Source organism: Pinus tabuliformis, chromosome 6, assembly GCF_031772625.1.
Source record: "Pinus tabuliformis cultivar Carrire ecotype Pingquan chromosome 6, CPIR1, whole genome shotgun sequence".
NCBI lineage: Eukaryota > Viridiplantae > Streptophyta > Pinopsida > Pinales > Pinaceae > Pinus > Pinus tabuliformis.
This window is the reverse complement of record NC_142292.1, coordinates 1,969,202,553-1,969,222,376: the sequence shown is the minus strand read 5'-3', so window position 1 is coordinate 1,969,222,376 and position 19,824 is coordinate 1,969,202,553. Positions and strand designations below refer to the sequence as shown.

General features: G+C 38.4%; 2 protein-coding genes across 2 annotated transcripts; one reads left to right on the top strand and one right to left on the bottom strand.

Annotated features, from left to right (window-relative positions):
* Positions 1-1,377: 1,377 nt before the first annotated feature.
* Positions 1,378-3,207, bottom strand: LOC149267075 (F-box only protein 6-like). The gene has a single exon (XM_089431390.1). The coding sequence runs from the start codon at positions 2,917-2,919 to the stop codon at positions 1,711-1,713; it is 1,209 nt and encodes a 402-aa protein (XP_089287516.1). The 5' UTR covers positions 2,920-3,207; the 3' UTR covers positions 1,378-1,710.
* A 15,042-nt stretch (positions 3,208-18,249) lies between these two features.
* Positions 18,250-18,936, top strand: LOC149267074 (uncharacterized). The gene has a single exon (XM_089410123.1). It carries the CDS (start codon positions 18,250-18,252, stop codon positions 18,934-18,936), a length of 687 nt encoding a protein of 228 aa, XP_089266249.1.
* The last annotated feature ends 888 nt before the right edge of the window (positions 18,937-19,824 follow it).

The window sequence follows — 19,824 nt, the reverse complement described above, 5'->3', positions numbered from 1 at the left end:
TAAACCCTAGGTCCCAACTGCAAGAAGGCAAGTTGTGCGAGCGGCTGAGAGGTTTCAACCGCATGGATGAGTCGGCCTACGTGTGGTTGCCGCCGAGATTTCCCTGTAGCGTGCTTGCAACTTAGAACCAAAACCCTAGAACACACATGCGAACTTCAGACCCTGCAATTTCGGACATGTGCGAGCTAATTTCCGCAAAATTGCTTCGGACCTATGCGAGCCAAAACCAAGAAAGAGAATAGAAGAATGATCTAAGATGATGTCCAAATGAGCTTGAGGTCACCTGTATTTATAGTCTTCCAAGGGCGTCCAATTTGCTTTAGGGTTGACCTGATCAAATATGCACATGTGAGCTTTAATTCAAAAATACACTTTCCCTTGTCCAAATTGAGTGCTTCAATAGTCAAAATTTGATCCTCTCGAAAATAGGGATCACATCCCATGGTTGGAATTTGTCACTGAGCTACCAAATTAACAGTATTCATCCCTGCAGTGATTAATTTGGACAAAATAGTAGAAGCTCTAGTTGAGCCTTTGGACACTATAATTTGCCCTAAATGTAATAAAGAGCCTAGCAAGCCATTTCACGCTAGAGTTTTCCTCTATTATAAATCTCTTTGTCTACATTGTGTATGTTTGTGGATTTCTTGCATTGAGTTTTTGTGTATGTTTGTGGATTTCTTGCATTGAGTTTTATAAATCTCTTTGTCTACATTGTGTATGTTTGTGGATTTCTTGCATTGAGTTTTTGTGTATGTTTGTGGATTTCTTGCATTGAGTTTTTTGGTTTGAATAGGCAATTACAAGTATTTGCAGTGTCAAAATTAGGATCTATGTGGGTGAGTCGAATAGGTCATAAACTAACCAATTACAAATCTCGCAATTTAAGATACATAAATCTTTATGTCTACATTGTGTATGTTTGCGGATTTCTTGCATTGAGTTTTTTGGTTTGAAAAGGCAATTACAAGTATTTGCACGGTCAAAATTAGGATCTATGTGGGTGAGTCGAATAGGCCATAAACTAATGAATTACAAATCTCGCAATTTAAGATACATAATCTCGCAATTTAAGATACATCTTGGATGTCGCCATTGATTGTATCGAAAATATCCTTGTGTGAAAACTTGAGAGAGAACAAGATCCTCAAGTACTTACTAAGTGGCCAAAACAGCAAATGGCAACAAAGTTTGTGCATTTTTATTACTGGATCAAATCAAGGCCAACGAGCAAATGGAGTAAGTTCGGGCACACGTCTTAATAAAGATATATTATCATGATAATCAGGGAAATAATTTGAGTTTCCAAAAGGATTATGGCTTCATCTTAACCACTTTCAAGACCCTATCAACACCGTATCACTGGATTGCTAAGAATGGTCAAACGTTAAATTCATTTCTTCAACATTTAAATATTTCTGAAAATCCATGCCCTCATATTACAGGATCTGTTGCTGCATCTGTTCAGCCCTGTACAAGAGCAATCTTACAGATAACCAGAAGCAAAGAAAAAGCTGCATCCATTCAACCCTGTACAAGAGCAATCTTATCTGTTCAGCCCTGTACAAGAGCAATCTTACAGATAACCAGAAGCAAAGAAAAAGCTGCATCCATTCAACCCTGTACAAGAGCAATCTTACAGATAACCAGAAGCAAGGGAAAAGAGAGGGCAACATATAGAAAGAGATAAACAGACATGCATGGGATGCTTCACCCAACCTTCATGTCCGGCCTAGGGCCAAATGCCATGACTCTCACATACCCTTCGTTATCTAAAGGACAGCTGGGGAGCCGACTCCATGTCTTTTCACTTAGGCTGTAAAATACCACCTCCATCACCTTCATACATCCATTGAGGATAAAGCAGGCGCGATCTCCAACTCCTATGCAGCCCATAAATGGGCAATCCATAGAGCTGTCAATACCATACAAAGTCCTGTTAACATCCTCACACAGGGATGGAGGCATTCTGGCGACCTCTTTCCAGCATGATGATGAAGAAAAGGGGGAGTCCGCCTTCACCTTTTCAAACTCCCATATAATAGCTTCCTGCAACAGCCCCTCTCCGTCATTGACCTTCCCACCTGTAACTAGAACCCGCGACCTGCCGTCATTGACCTTCCCACCTGTAACTAGAACCCGCGACCCACAGGTGAGCAGGTGAGGGAAAATGTGTTTTTTCTTGGCCAGCTCTGGCAAGGGTGCAGAAAAGGAAGTCCCATTTCTGATGTTGAAACCCATTATGCCCCACCAGCCATTGATGATCGTCAAACAATAGAAAACACCATCACAAAAAAGCAACTCCATTCCCATATGTGCCCGCACTACCCACAAATCCTCGGGCATGTGTCCTGCAATGCGCCATGACCTGTCAGTGGAATCATAGATTTCCACTATATCGCCTTTCTGATCACGCGGTTGGCCGAGTGCCACAACTTTGTATGTCTCTCGACTGTCGTCCTCCCCTTCGATGATGCCTATGCTTCTAATTGACCATATGGATGACATTGGGGGAAGTTTTATTGACGTTCTTGTGAGAGGATTGGCAACAACAAATCTTGGGAAATTTCCCACCAAGAACAACCCTGCTGCAGACCCATGACAAGCAGTTTGTATTTCCTTTTCCTTTAGGAAGGAAAGGGAGATGGAAGAACTCAACCTCCATCTCTGGATGAAAAAACAGTAAAGCAAACAATTAGGCATTTTGGATTGGGCATTTTGCAGAACTAGCCATGGCATACTGTTGGAAGGCGCCTCTCCCCATTTCCTTATGAATTTGGCTGATGAAAGGAGAGCATTCCACTCCTTGCACACGCTGCGAAATCTACAGATGCATTCCACTGTAAGCCACACCAGTATTTTGTGTTTGAAATCGTCATGTAACTCGGGCAATTCGAAGACCTCCTCACGCTCGCCCATTAAAATTCAATTAACCCTATACAGCACAGTAGGAGATGAAGATGAAGTTGAATGGATTGTAATTGCTTCTTGAACCGAATATATAGAGAAAGATATTCTTATTTTTTAAATGAAAATGAGCCGAGCGTGTCGGGAAAAAAACGGAGTTGTCTATAATGCGACTTTTTGAAGATTCCGGTGATGGTATCCGGCGAAGAAATTGAGGTCAAATCTTGATTTCTTGCAGTTAAAATGGTTTTTTAACTGAATATTTGGATTCAGCACCCTGAAAAACCCCTGGGACGCTTTCATTGTGCAGAAACTAGCTATCAAACTTGCGATTCCAATAATTCTTGCCAGATTTCAACCGGAAAAATCCGCCAAAAAACCTTTCAAAAAGTCGCGTTATAGACAACTCCAAAAAAACCAAAACAGAGCAGTGCAGGGCCTCACTATGCGTGTCCTTGAATTCATGAATCACTATGCGTGTCCTTGAATTCATGTGATTCATGTGACAGCTCAGTAAACAGATGAATCTGAAGTAATTTCAATCTACAGTTCACAAATAACAAATATTAAACACTCTCTTCGAAAATGCATAACATTATTCTAAATAAACGGAAATGCATAACTTCTAGAATAAAAGCGAAAGTGATTTCAGATCAACATTATTATAAAATATATACTATCGGTTGAAATTAAATATATTATTATAAAATATATACCATCACAATCATAATTGGGCTGAAATCAAATATATTATTATAAAATATATATTATCGCAAGCATATAATATATACTATCGGTTGAAATTAAATATATTATTATAAAATATATACCATCACAATCATAATTGGGCTGAAATCAAATATATTATTGTAAAATATATATTATCACAATCATATTAATAAAGATGTAGTTGATATGTGTTAAAAAAAAATATATATATATATATATATATATATTTATATTTATTAAGTTGAAATTTTAGATTTTATTGAAACTTTATATCTCAGGCGGATACTCGGTACAATATACACTAATACAATTCCTTAAACTACTATCAATAATTGTAGTACAATATATACTAATACAATTTCTTGAACCATTATCAATAATTACAAATGAAAGTAACAACACAATATTTAAAAAATAAAAATAATAATATTGATTTAAATAAATCTTATTTACATATATATTATGTCATTCAACTTTATAAATTTAATAAATATTATCGAAGTTTATCTTGAAAACATAAAAATATGTATAAAATAATTAAATTAAGAAGTAATAATTATATGTTAAAATATATAACTATAAAATCGCTGGTATATATCACATCAAAGTATATAATTATAAATATAATTTAGAAAATCTCAAGAATTTTTTTGTTTTTCTTTTTTTCCGAGTGGGAAAATCTATCATAATTCAAGTTGTTAAACCAGTGGTGAGGACAATTATCTCAACCATCTCTAACTGCTAACCGCGAATGCAGCTGCTCATCCCGGTTATTCAAGGAAACCCACGCCACCTGGGTCCCGTATTCAAGAAAAAACCAGTTGAAAAACCAGTCGTTATTCAAGGAAAGCTACCCACCTCGAATAACCCACAAGGGGGCAGAGTTTCACTCTTGCCAAATACCTCTGGGTCTTGGGTTGTTAACCTGGTGAGGACAACTATCTCAACCATCTCTAACTGCTAACCACGAATGCAGCTGCTCATCGCTGTTATTCAAGGAAAACCACGCCACCTAGGAATGCAGCTGCTCATCGCGGTTATTCAAGGAAAACCACGCCACCTGGGTCCCTTATTCAAGAAAAAACCAGGTCGTTATTCAAGGAAAACTACCCACCTCGAATAACCCAAAGGGGGCAGAGTTTCACTCTTGCCAAATACCTCTGGGTCTTAGGCTGTTAACCTGTTTCCTTAGTCTAACCAAAAACAATTTTAGGATATACTCCAAAATTTATCATATATAAATTCATCTTATAAAGAAAAATAAATTATTATTAAAAATAATATATACACTATAACACAATAAATATATCATAAAAATATTATAACACATCACTTCTTTTTATTATTATGACATGTCATTTAAAAATCTTGCAGACGGATTTGATTTAGATGCATTATTTCAAGTTTAGAAAACAAACTCCATAGACTACTCTATAATTTAATATAAAAATTAATTTAAAACTTTGAATATAAAAATAGTATAAATCATTAGAATATAAAATACATAGAATAGCCTCGTGGACGTTAAAATAATTTATTTCTTTCTGTCATTATATACCTAAGTAATAAACATACATAAATTCACACACCTCAATAAAGCGTTTGAATGAATATTGTTATTTGTCACTTGTCTCTTTAAATAAACTTTTTTTCAGAAAAATGCTCCAGCGCTAAGCGAATGATTAAGTTATTTTAAATTATTTTTTATCAACTTTGACGTCATTCGACGTCATCCTAATCGATATAGTGAGGTACAACAAATCTGTACAATTTTTATAAAAAACACTTTCGACCTAATAACATTTATTAATTAAATATTTTAATAATTAAATTAATAATATATTCAGAACTCCTACCCTAAAAGGCAGGACCACGGATCTTTTGAACCGTTTTTCCAGGGGTTAGTATCGAGCTACAGTTTTCACGGATTAAAATTCCAGAAGCATGGTTTTTATAAAGTATTTAAAATTTTATATCACACCTTTTTAAAAGTTTTTAAATAGAAATTATTATTTTTAAGATAATTTAGTGGTTGGTATAATGGTATATTATTTTTTTATTGGGTTTTAAATTTAGAAAATATTTTTGGTCTTTTATAATAAGGAGTAGGCTTTTTATTCTCTTAAAGTCTTATTTCTTGCTAAAGTCTTACTTCTTGCTAAGTCATAAATTCTTGTATATTTGGTTTATGAGTTGTTGGATACATTTTTAGTGTTATAGTTATAGCCACTAAGTTTAATCTTGAACTTACCCAGATTTTTCCAACAACATATTCACTCTAACTTACGAAGATACAATTTCAAACAAGAATGTGATTTTTTGTTATTTAAAATACATTTTTGAATACATATATAGATTAAACACCTTGGAAAACTTCTAAAACATTCAAATTCTATAGATTAAATAAGTTAAACTTAATTTTTTAACAAAAAAAAATATTATGAAAAAAAATATAATTGTAAAACAACAGGAGGACAGAAGGGAGGAAATCTTAAAGGTTAGGGCAGCAAGAGATGAAGGCAAGAGAACATGGATTTATAAAGGCAAAGTTGTGATGGCGTGATTTGGACCTCCTTAACAGAGCAACAAGATGGTAATAAAGAAGAGGCAACAAACTCTTCAACGAGAAATCAGAAAGCAATGTCAGTATGGGAAAGCAAGGACAAAGACTCAAATGTGAGTCTTGCATGTCAAAACAAATAGCAATCAAGTCATACCCAGGTTTCCTTAAGATTAGTTTGTTGGAACTGCAAAGGTTACCCATGGAGACGAGGACCTGGGTTATGACCTATTGCGGAAGATAGAGACATAATTTGCCTCATAGAAACACATGAGCATGAAGGGTGCAAGACACCTATGTTTGAGGGATACTGGAAGATGGCAGTGTAGAACAAGGCAGCAGGGAATGGCAAAAGGCATGAGGGTATCATGGTTTTAGTAAGGGAAAAAAAAGGTCGTCTCATTCAATTAGAAAAAGAAGACTCAAATAAGCAATTCATTTGGTTTAAAATATCAGAAAGTGGAAACCACATGAGAATTGTAGCATGCTATTTTGCGCCGCAGGTTTCAAAAATCTACAAAAGTAGAGGGCTTGATCACAAAGATCCATTTGCAACCTTAAAAGCGAATATTGCAACATATTCACATCTAGGTGAAATCCTTAGAGTGGGTGATTTCAATGCTAGGACTGCAAGCGAGCAAGCTAACATTCTTTGTTGTAAAGATGATTGTGACGCTGATTGGCTTACAGAAGAAAGTAATCATCAATGGGAAAGAATTTCATAGGACAAGGGCTGCAATCTCTTTAGTGAACAATTTCTTACTCTATGTGGGGCCTTTGATTTAGTCATTTGTAATGGCTTGACTAGATGGGCAAAGTCCAGCCATTTCACTTGCAATACTTACAATGGAGCAAGTGTGGTAGATTATATAATTTGCTCGCATGGTTTGTGCGAGAAAATGGAGGAAGTTTTGATTGGAGATCAGTTGTGGGACTTGAAATCAGATCACAAGCCAATTTATTTATGTTTCTATTGGATTCGAAAGAAACAATTAGAGTCAAAAATTCACCATGTCAAACAAAATCTCCCACAGGGCAGAATTCTTTTGACCCCAAAAAATTGTAATACCTTCAAAATGACGCTAGAGAGGCTCTTCGAGAAGGAGAAAATTACAATTCACAGCCTTCATAGTCATGAATTAACACATTTAATTCAATGCGCACTTGCAAAGTGCAAAAGAGCAAAAATTAAGAAGTCTGAAACAAATTGCTTTCCAGTTAATGCTTGGTTTGACGAGGAATGCAAAAAGGCAAGGAGAATGTGGAAAGAGTCAAACAAGGATAACATAAAGCTCAAAGCTTACAAGCAGTTATTAAGCAAGAAAAAGGTCGATTTCATGGTTTCAAGGAGGGAAGAACTAATCTTCCTTAGGAAAAATAATCCCAAATTATTTTGGAAGGAGCTCCAACCGAAAAAGATACAAATTGGAAATAATATTATAGCTTCTAAATGGTTTGACTATGCAAGACAGCTCTATGAGCAGGTTCCCAAGGTTGACCCTCTCCCCTTCGTCAACACTGATACTGAACTCTTCTCGGTACAAGAGGTAGAGATGGGTATCAAGAAGTTGGGTGTTGGAAAAACAAAAGACTTAGCTGAACTCCAAGCAGAATATCTAAAGTGGGGCTCAAAGATTCTTGCACCTCACATTACAAAAATCTTCAACAACATCATACAACAAGGGCTCCCCACAGATTGGACAACTAGTTTGGAAATACCTCTTTTCAAGAGCGGTGACGCCAATAATCCCTCCAATTATAGGACCATCATGCTAAACCCTTTGTTTGCAAAGTTATTTGGAAGCATGCTAGAAAACAAACTTAGCAAGTGGGCAGAAGATAGAGATAAGCGTGCTAAAGGGCAAGCAGATTTTAGACCTAAACATTCCACAGTTGATCATTGCATAACTTTAAGGCACATCAGTGAAAAAGTTTGGGAGAAAAAGGAAGAAGTATTTTGTTGCTTTGTTGATTTCAGAAAAGCGTTTGACTCAATTCCTAGGGATAAGCTTTGGCTCGGAATAAAGGAACTTGGGGTTCCTAAACATTTGAGAGCAGCTGTGCATAGGCTGTACGAAGAGGTGAAAGTCAAAATTATAACTTCAGTAGACATTCCTAAAAGTTTTAGAAGCGATATTGGGGTCAAGCAAGGTTTCCCACTGTCTCCTACCCTTTTTGGTTTATATATCGACAAGCTTGAGGAGTGGTTAAATTCGCAAGGGGGTGATGGTATCTATTTGGGCAAGTTTGATATAAGGCTTCTTTTGTATGCAGATGACCTTATTCTGATTGCTAAATCAGCTCTTGGTTTGCAAGAACACTTACTATCCCTTGAGAATTTTTGTAGAAGTGTGGGAATGCAAGTCAATATTAACAAAACGAAAGTAGTGGTCTTCTCTAAGAAAATAAAACATAACCAGCATAAGTTCTACTTTGAAGGCAACATTCTGGAAGAAGTTACGGATTACAAATACCTCGCAATTGACTTCAACAAAAATCTAAGCTGGAATGGTTGTAGAAAGAAAAGAACATTGGGGGGTTGGAAAGAATTTTATGCTTTTCAAAATAGGTGTAAAGAGGCAGAGTTATGGGACTGGAAAACCACTCAAACTCTTTTTGGGCTTCTAGTGATTCCGGTGATTCTCTATCGTTGTGGACTATGGGCCAGCAGTACATCCGACATGCAGTGGAGACAAATTGAGAAAATTCAGAAGCATTTGATCACAAACAAATTTAAGATTAAAACTACAGTTCCTTATGATATCTTGTTAAGTGAAACAGAGACTGCTCCTATTGAAGCAATTGCTATGGTGCGAGTCATAAGGTATTTAAAAAAAATGAGCAAATAGAAGATGTAGATGACCTAAGGTTGTCTTTAATGATAAATTGTGCAAGAGCAAAAACTTGGATGCAGCAAAATAACAAATGGTTTAATAAATGGGGTATTTGCTTGAACGCGTGTCCCATAAACAGTAAAGAGATAAAAACTTTTGTTATGGAAAAGTTCCACAAGCGTACTTGGGATAAGGAACTAGGAAGAAAGAAAAATTACTATATTGAAGTGTTTAATCTCACTCATAGTCATCAACCAAAAGCATACATAGAGGCCAATATCTCTCGGAGAGCCAAAATTCTTATTGCTCAATTAAGGACTAATTCTCATCAACTCCGTTGTGAAACAGGGCGCTGGAAAAGGCCAAAGGAAGTGTGGGAGGAAAGAGTATGCATCTTTGTTCTTCCGAAAAAGTGGAAATAGAAAAACATTTCATTTTAGAATTGTGAGGCTTTCAAAGACAACAGGGAAAGTTATGCAGATATACTGGCAGCTAGCTCTTGGGATAATCTATTTAGCGACAGGTTTGTCGATAAGCTGGGAGCATTTATTTTGAAGCTTCACAGAAAAAATGTTGAATACATCAAGCAAATGAAAAAACAATCTGTCCCATAAACTATCTTTAGTCTAGTGAAAGTTAAAATAATTTCTTTCTTTTTTTCTTTCTAATTCATTTTAAATTTTCGTATTTTTCAATTTTTCAACTTTTATAAAATTTTAAAAGTTTTTAAAACCCAAATTAATATTAATATTTTCTTTAATTATAATATTTTTATTTTAATAAATTATAATATTTTTTATTTTAATATAATTATTAATATTAAAATAAAAGTTTATGAAAATAGGTTTTATGGGTTTAGTTCGTATTACGGTGGGTGAGAAAATACAGTGCCGAGCTTGTGTATGAGTTTATTTGCTTAAGGAAATGCAAGGGTGAAACAAAATGAGTGGAAGTGTTTTAAAGAAATTGTAAAAAAAGAAATTGGGATTAGGGTTGTTCTAATTATTGTATGTGGTTGAAAAGGTATAGAGTTTGTTATGTAAAAAAAATTGGGATTAGGGTTGTTTTAATTATTGTATGTGGTTGAAAAGGTATAGAGTTTGTTATGTAAAATATTTTATTTTTTTTAACTAAAACGAGTATTTTTATTTATGAATGGCCAAAGCCAGAGCAAGAATTACAATTCACTGTATCTCTCATTGCTTTTCTCTGCTTTTTCTAGACCTCCTAGCTCTTTTAGGGAATGATTGCCATTTTCAGTGCCCCTGCATTTATGCTGATCATACTTTTTTCAAGAGTGCATCCTGCATTTGCTAACCTGTCTGCTTCAGTGTTTAAATCTCTGAGGATATGGAAGAGCTGTGCTGATGAGAATTCCTTCATAAATCTGTTTACTCTTGTTAGCTGCTTGTTTAGGGCTGGATCTTTGAGGCCTTTCTTATTTATTAGAGACCTTATCAGCAGTTCTGAATCTCCAAAAACTATAATTTCATTTGCGTTTCCTTTTCTGGCCAGTTGACAAGCTTTTAATAGACTGAGTGCTTCTGCTTGATTGTTGGTTTTTAGCCCAAGTCCCCAACTGAATTCCTCTTTTCTCCCATTCTGAAAATAGATGACTCCCCCTGCTCCTGACTTGCCTGGATTTCCTTTCAAAGCCCCGTCGAAGAATATTGTGCATTTACCTTGTGACTTCCACCACTTCTGAAAGTTGTCCGAGTTGTCTCTAAACTGCCAGTTTTCCTTGTGGATTGGGCGGATGATGGCTGGTGTTATTGGCATGGGTGAAAAGCCTTCCAGCCAAGCCTGTTCTTCATTTCTGAGGGTGCCATCTTTGACGCTGGTTTGTCTCAGAGTTTCTAAAAGAAGATCCTTGGCCTGCTTTGCTACAACTTCTGCATTGATGTCTTTTTGATTGAAGACAGATTCATTCCTGGAAAGCCACAACTTCCAACATACATATTTCGGTGCAGTAATCCACAGCTTGTGCCAAAGAGATTTTTCATTGATGCTATGGGGGTACCGAGTTTTCCAAGACAAAAACATTTCTATGATCTGGCAGTGTGATGGGGGTCTCACATTCAACCCTGTCAAGAAGCTGTTCCAAACTTTCTGTGCGTACTCACAGTCAATAAACAGATGGACTGAGGTTTCTGGAGCGTTCTTGCAGAGGGCGCAACGATGCGGGCCTGCAATGTTTCTTTTACACAGATTGTCTCCGGTCAAGATTTTATTGTGGAATAAGGTCCAGCTGAAGAAGTTGATCTTGGGGATGCTGAAATTTTCCCAAATCTGTTTCCAAACTGATTCCGGGTGCTGTGACTCCTTTTTTCCTTGCATTTGAAGATAGCCTTGATTGACCGTGTACTCTCCTGTTTTTCCCCATCCCCATAAATCTTCCTCTTCCTTATGCACTGGTGTAAAATCTGTTATTGCCTCTAAAAGGATTTTTGATTGTTCTTTTAAGTGAGTTGGGATGATTGGCAATGACCAACGCTGCCAGTTGCCATTGAAGTCCCACTCTACTATATCCTCAATTTTCCTTGCTCCTTTAGAAATTAACCAGGCTCTTAACTCTGCGATTTCATTGATGGTTGAGAGAGGGGGATGATTCATAATTCGGTCTTTCCATAGAAGCGAATTTTTGCTGTTTCCTGGGATTTTGTATAAATGATTTCTGAAGAAATCGACCCCTCTACAGCAAAGCCTCCAGGCCTGTGTTCCTCTTGGGGAATGCGCTGGAATGAATGTTGAGATTGATTGCTTTTGCAAATATTTAAGGTTCAGCAACTGACTGGTTGGATGCGATGGCTCTGTGATTAATTGCCATAGGAGTTTGCAGCCCAAAGCCAAATTTGCATGCTGGGGTCGCGGATTTGAAGTCCGCCTTCTGCTATTGGACGCTTCACTGTTTCCCATTTGATGAGGTGGAAACGATCTCTGTTTCCTTTCCCTCTGTTCCAAAGAAAGTTTCGTATAATGCTGGTTATTTGATCGGTGATTTGTTTTGGAGCCAACAGCAACGAGGCTTGGTATGTAGGCAGGGCGGAGAGCACGGATCGGATGAGGGTGAGTTTGCCACCAGTAGTGAGCCATACTCCGCCCCATGCTATTATCTTTTTTTTATATTTGGATATCACCTCTTCCCATAATTGATTTCGATTGGATCCCCTCGTCAATGGTAAGCCGAGGTATTTAATTTTTTCCCACAGAGCATATCCTTTGAACCCCAGTACTTTGGCAATTCTGTCTGTAGCGTGCTGATCGGTGTTCCAACTGTATACTGCGCTTTTCCTTTCGCTGACTAGCGCACCGGTGATGTTACAGTACTGTTGAAGGATGGTTTTGAAAGCAGTTGCAATTCTCGTGGATGCGCCCCCCAGCAGAATTGAATCATCAGCGAATAGCGCATGATTCACCGGGGCTATTCCTTGAACAATCCTTATCCTAGGAATGGTTCCAATTTGTTTCTCTTGAGTTAGCTTACGGCTTAGAACATCAGCCATCAAAATGTAGAGAAAGGGCGAAAGAGGGCAGCCCTGCCTCAATCCCCTGGTTGCTAGAAAAAATTCAGTTGGTCTGCCATTCACCATTGGGGCGATCCAGACGTTTTCTATACATGCCTTGATGAGGTTTATGAAATCCTGTTTAAAGCCAAAAGCTGCTAGAACCCTGAACAAAAAGGAGCGATTAACACGGTCAAAGGCATTGCACATATCCAATTTAATAATCATACCTTGTTCTTTCCGAGTTAGACTGGAATGGAGAGCTTCTTGGATCTGGATGACATTGTCCAGAATTTGTCTGCCTTTTACGAATCCTCCTTGTGCCTGAGAGATGAGCTTTGGGAGAAGAGGCTTGATTCTGTTGGCCAGCAGCTTGGCCACAATCTTATAAGATGAATTGCAGAGAGAAATCGGCCTATATCTGTCAAAGGATCTTGGGTTTGTTTCCTTGGGAATTAAGGCGAGAAAGGTAGAGTTTATTCCTCCGCCCACTTTTGCCTTCCTCAGGATTCCTCTTATCATTCTGAATAGATCGTTTTTGATAATTTCCCAACAAATTCTGTAGAAGTGAACTGAGAACCCGTCGGGTCCTGGAGCTTTATCCGGTTCCATGGACCAAACTACATTAGTTATCTCCTCTTCCGTGACTGGGCTCAACAGAGAGTCGTTATCCTCCTCATTGACTAGGTTTGGGATGGTTGTGAGGAACTCCTCTGCATCCTCCTCATTTCCATTTCTTTCCGCGCTTAAAAGATTCTGAAAGTGAGTGACCGCTGCTTCTTTGATTTGTGAAAATCCTTTATACACCTGTCCGGTTGTGCTAGTTATCTCTGCTATATGATTGCGGGAAACTCGTGCCCTGCACTGTCTATGAAAGTATTTGGTGTTCCTATCTCCAGATTTGAGCCACAAACTTCTGGACTTTAGGCGCCAATATTCTTCTTCAGTTCTGAAACAACAGTATGCATTCCTTTGGGAAGATTTTTTGATGGCTAAATCTGTGGGGGAGGGATCTTTCTCCTCCAATTCGAATTGGACTCTTTCCAACTAAAGAACTGCTTCCTTCCTTTGGTTGGTTGGGGTTTGCATAGATTTTTTTATCCAGTCTTTAAGAGCTTTTTTTGTATTTTTTATTTTTTGTTCCCACACATAACTTGGGGATCCGTGAACAGCTATCCTCCATGCTGTTTGAACTGTTTCGTAGAATCCGTCTTTACCTGCCCAGAGAGGGCTGAAGCGGAATGGAAGAGGGCCGAGGTCTTCTTCTTCTTTTATACATAGTAGAATTGGCTTGTGGTCCGATGTAAGCTTGGGGAGGATCTTGGAAAAAACCATTCTGTTATCCAGCATTAATGTACTACTGATTAGAAACCTATCCAGCCTAGCTGAGATTTGATTTTCTCCTGTTCTATTATTGGACCAGGTGTATTTGCCTTTTATAGGTTTGAAATCAACTAAGTCCCACTGTAAAATCAGATTGCCCACAGTGTTGATGAAGGGGTCCCTAGAGTAAATCCCTCCTCTTTTTTCTTTGGGATCTAGGATGATGTTCAGATCACCTCCAATGACTATATTTGTTGGATTGATCTATTCTATATAATCCATGACTGTCCTCCAACACTCTCTCTTTTCTTCGTAATGGACAGGAACATACAAGTTAAAAAGAGCTAAGGAGAGATTGCTTACAGTGTGATGCAGATCTGTGTGGATCCAATGTTGGGTCTCTGTGGATCGTTCCAAAGTGAATGAGTTTTTTGACCAAAACGTGCCTATTCCACCGGCCGAACCCCTTGCACTGACAGTCTTTCCTGAGTCATATTTCCATTTCAACGTGCTGGTGTTTAGAAGGGCTTCCCCTTCTATCTTAGTCTCCTGGAGCATTAGGATGTCTGCGGTTTCCATCTTCAGTAAGTCTTTGATAGCCTCTGCCTTATTGGGATTACCCAGCCCCCTACAGTTCCAGGAGATCAACTGCATCATTTACCGCTTGATGAAGGGGGACCTCCTGGTTTGGACGCCCTTGGTCTTGTATTTCTCCCGATGGTCATTTCTATGGTGGCTTGACTGCCTAGGGTTTTCTGCCTTTCTGATTCTTCTTCCCTGGTTTCCCTGTTTGTTCTTCTACCCACTTTTTTAAGTGCCCTTTCAAGTATTTCTTCATCAGATGAACCCGCGTATTCTTGATTCTTCTTCTTTTGTTTTATGATGTCTGCATAAGAAGGAGAAGGAGTGTTGCTGGGATTCGGATTTGGAGTATTACCTGGCTCTTGGATATCCTCGTTGTTCTTCTGAGGTGGATCTTCCGGTTCGGCCTCTGGCGGATCTTCCGGTGGAGTGAGAGATTCGAAGGGATTTTTGTCTCCAGCACTGCTTTCAGCTTCTCTGCTTCCATTGTTTTGATTATTTGTGTCTTCATGCCCTGATTTGTTCCCTGTCTCTTTTGCTTTGTTTTTATTGTTTTGCCTGCTGCTCGCTGTTCTCTTTGCTTGCTTCCATTGATCGCCTTTTTCTTTTTCTGCTGTTTCCTCTATTTTTTTTTTGCAATACCTTACAAAATGCCCGTATTCGTGGCAATGTCGACATTTAAAAGGCAACTGTTCATAGTCTAGTTCTTGAATGTGCGACCAGTCTGCCACTGTTAGTTTGATGGCTTCAGGGAGCCCGACCTCTAGATCAACTTCCACGCAGATGCGGGCGCAAGAAAACTGGTCCTTCCTCGGAGCCTGATCTATATATCTGCCTAGGGCATTGCCAATGGATTTCAGCGAACTCTGACTCCAGCAATGAAGAGGGAGATGTGGGAGGCGCACCCAAACTGGTACCGCTGTGGGAACATCTTGAGCAGGATCAAAATCCGGGTGCCATTTGTTCAAGTATAACCCTCGTGGGCCCATAAAATAAGGTCCGTTTCTGAAGATCAAGCTTCGATCTTCTTCGCTGTCAAACACGAATACGAAGAACCCTTTGCCTACGAAATGACTTTTTATACCTTCCTTGACCAGCGGGATCCAGTTTCGGTTGACCCATTCATCTACTGCCTTCGGGGATGGCCATAGCCTTGTGAACTGGCCAATAAGACCCCTTTCAGCTAGATTTAACGCTGTTCTGCATGCTTCTTCTGCCGGAAGAGACACCGAGGGGATGCTGTCCAGCTTTTTCACAAACTTTTGTTGCGAGAGCGAGATCGGTCGCTTTTCAGATGCAGCAACCAGGGCTCGGAAGGCATCTAGGTCTGAAGGCAGGGGCTCACCTTCTTTCGCCATTCGGAAAGAGCTGGGATCAGGGCAGAAGCCCCATGCACCTAATCTGATCAATCCCCAATAGTCCGATTCTGAACGGATCCTGATCCACTGTCCCGATCGATCCAGCAAACGCACTGGCCGCGCCCAGTTCAGCAGGGGCCGAGTCTGACGGGAGCAAGGCAGTCTTACGTAAAAATATTGTAATTTGTTAAAAATTTATGTATTTTTTTTTTATTGTTCGGAAAAAAAAAAAGTGGCACCGTGTTTAAGGAAATTAAGGAGTGAAGTAAAATGTTTAAGGAAATTTAGGTGTAAAGTAAAATGTTTAGTTGTAGTTGGAAGCGAGAATTTGTAAAAAAGTTTTAAAATTTTGGGATTAAGGTTGTTTTTAATCATTGAATGTCTTTGAAAAGGCCTAGGGTTTCAGTTATAGCGTTTCACGGTTTCTGTCATGTAAAAAAGTAGCAATATGTTAAAAAATTATGTATTTTTTTATGGTTTGGAAAAAAAAAGTATAGATCGAGTAGGATGGAAATGTGTAAGTATGTTATGTCTTTAAAAATAATAAAAATGATTTTCTTTAATGTCAAGAAAAAAAATAGCAGTATAAATAAATAATTAAAAATCACGGGAGGCTCATTCTACGATCCGGTATGAAGGACGTGTAAGTATGTCATTGTCCTCACAAAATAATAAAAATAATTTTCTCTAATGTCAACCAAAACAAAAAACAAAAAATAACCATATAAATAAATGATTTAAAATAGAAGAGAGACACATTCTACAATCCAGTATGAGAGACATGTGTAAGTATGTCACGTCCTCAAAAAATAATAAAAACAATTTTAACTAATGTCAACCAAAACAAAAACAAAAATTAAATAACTATATAAAAAATAATTAAAAATAGAAGAGAGGTGCATTCTACAATCTAGTGTGAGGGATGTGTGTAAGTATGTCATGTCCTCAAAAAAATAATAAAAATAATTTTGCTAATGTCAACCAAAACAAAAAACAAAACAAAAAACAAAAATTAAATAACTATATAAATAAATAATTAAAAATAGAAGAGAGGTGCATTCTACAATCCAGTGTGAGGGATGTGTGTAAGTATGTCACGTCCTCAAAAAATAATAAAAATAATTTTCGCTAATATCAACCAAAACAAAAAACAAAAAAAATTAAATAGCCATATAACGGGAGGATCATTTTACAATCCTATATTTCACTTTTATTCTACTTGGTTCTTTGATATTTCACTTTCACTCTTCAAGTAATAAATAAAATATTTTCATATCAGTTGAAAATAATTAATATTATTTTGTATTAATGGAGAAATGGTTACACAAGTTGTAACGTATCTTCTTAGTTTAGGATTTGTTCCTAGAGTTTAGGAGTTTGGTTGCAACTTCTTGAGTTCTAGTAAAGTACTTAATAATGTAATTGCTCATTTGATGTGTAGTAGAGTGTACGGAGAGAGTTCTCTTTGTATGAGTGCAGCCTCCAGGTGCAGTACTCACTTGAGAGCTGTAACTCCTTCTTTTTAATTCAAATCTGATTTTTATCTTGGTATCAGAGCACAGAGTAGGGATAGTCTTAATTTTTTTTAGGATGCATCATTGATTACAGAACTGTAGTGGCGGCATTTGTAGAATCAGGGGGATTGCAATAACACCTGAAGACAGGTCTTAGATGACTGATCATCTCTGTGCGCAAGAAAGTGTTAGCGCGGTTTCGTCGCGAATAGTCGCGCCATTTTTGTGCGGAAGGAAGAACTGGCGCGATTTTTTAAGGAACAGACGTGCGAGTTGATGCGGTTTTGAGGGTGATAAGCGCGCCAGAAAGTACAATTGGCGCGGAAAATCAAGGATTAATCGCGCCAATTTCGTGAGACGCATCGATTTTGTTTCTGGCACGGGCATTTCGCTGTCGAAGGAGCGCCAACCTCTTTCTCTTTGAAAAATCTGCAATTTTTTGCAGATTGGAGTTGCCCCGTGGTGGCACTTTGAATTTCCGGCTCTGTTCGGTGGCAGCAGAGCGGAGTAGCCCGGTGGTGGCGTATTGGAGTTCCTGATCTACTCGGTGGTAGCAGATCAGACTTGCCCGGTGGTGGTGTATTGGAGTTCTGGATCTGTTCGATGGCAGCAGATCGGATTTTCTCGATGGTGGCGCATTGGAGGTTCGGATCTGTTCGGTGGCAACAGATCGGACTTGCCCGGTGGTGGCGCATTGGAGTTCTGGATCTGTTCAGTGGCAGCAGATCGGACTTGCCCGGTGATGGCGTATTGGAGTTTCGGATCTGTTCGGTGGCAGCAGATCAGACTTGCCCGGTGGTGGCTCATTGAAGATAAAAAAAAAAAATCAGCAAAACAGAGGTTCAAATCTGGTATGTGGTGATTTTTTTTTTAGTATCCTAAAAGTGTTCAGTTCGATAGACTTATTCATCAGAGGATCATAAATTTTATCAATCTAATATGAATAACAGTCTAGAATCGTATCTCCACGAGTCTAGCAAACTCGATGGATCGAATTTCAACAACTGGAAATTCAAGATGCAGACTTTACTTGAAAGTGCAAATGCGTGGTCGATCGTTACAGGAAGTGAGCTGAGATCAGGATCAGCCACACAAGAACAAGACTGGGATAAAAGGGAGACAAAAGCAAAGGTCATATTGAAGATGTCTGTGAAGGACAATGTTATCCCACATATTAGAGACTGTAAATCGACCACTGACATTTGGACGACGATAAAAAACCTATACCAGACGCAGAATACAAACCGTGTCTTGTCACTCAAAGGCAAGCTGTTTGCATTGAAGATGGAGGAGAATGAATCCACTGTTGGATTCATTGCTAGAGTCAAAGACCTGAAGGACAGATTGGGAGATATCGGAGAGAAAGTTTCTGATTCAGATTTGGTCACGATCACGTTGAACGGAATGACTGATGATTATCAGACATTCATCATAGGGCTGTCAGTAAGGGAGAAAACCCCTTCATTTGAAGAGTTGACAGGGATTCTGATACAGGAAGAAGAGCGACGACAAAATTTGAAATCACAGAGAAATGACCTTGCTCTGATGGAAAAAAGGAGACAGTTTAAAGGGAAGCAGCATCAGCAACCGCAGCAGCAGCAGCAGAGAGGAGCCAACACATTTTAGAAGAGACCGTTTAAAGGTGTGTCTGCTAATAATCTTCCCATCAAGAAATGTTTTTACTGTGGGAAACCTGGACATGAGATTAGAGATTGTTATAAGAGGCAAGCAGACGAAGGAAGAAACAAGTAGAGAAAACATAAGGGTTACTTCGTTAATGAAGAGGAGGATCATAGCCACGAACTTCAACTATTTGTAGTCGATCGTGCCCTTTCAGCTTCAAAAGGAGATGAGGACGACATATGGTATGTTGACTCGGGCGCATCCTCACATATGACTGGTAAGAAGGATTGGTTTGAATTACTTGAAGAAACTTCATGTGGGTCGAAAATCTATTTAGGATATGATAGTGGACATGAGATCAAAGGACATGGTGACATTCCTGTAAAATTACCTAGCGGTGACATTAGACACCTTAAAAATGTATTGTATGTTCCAGGAATTAAGAAAAAATTGGTCTCTATCTCAATGATTACTGATCAAGACATGCAAGTTCAATGCTTCAAGACTAACTGTGTCATTAAGGATAGCAAGATGGAAACAGTTGCAACAGGAGTGTGCGTGGGGAGCCTGTACAAACTAGATGTGAAGAGTATGTCACAGCAGGCAATGGTTGCAGCTGGATTGACAGCCGGAAATATCTAGCATCAGAGATTCGACCATCTTAATCTGCAAGACCTCATCCTACTTCAGAGAAAAGTTATGGTCGATGGACTCCCTGTTTTCCATAATGTTACGCTGGATTGTGATGGATGTGCATTAGGGAAAATGCATAGAGAAGAGTTCCCTTTGCATGTTAAAAGAAAGGAAAGAGATATTTTAGAACTGGTGCATACAGACATCTGTGGACCCATGCAAACCAGGTCATTAGGAGGAGCATATTACTTTCTCTTA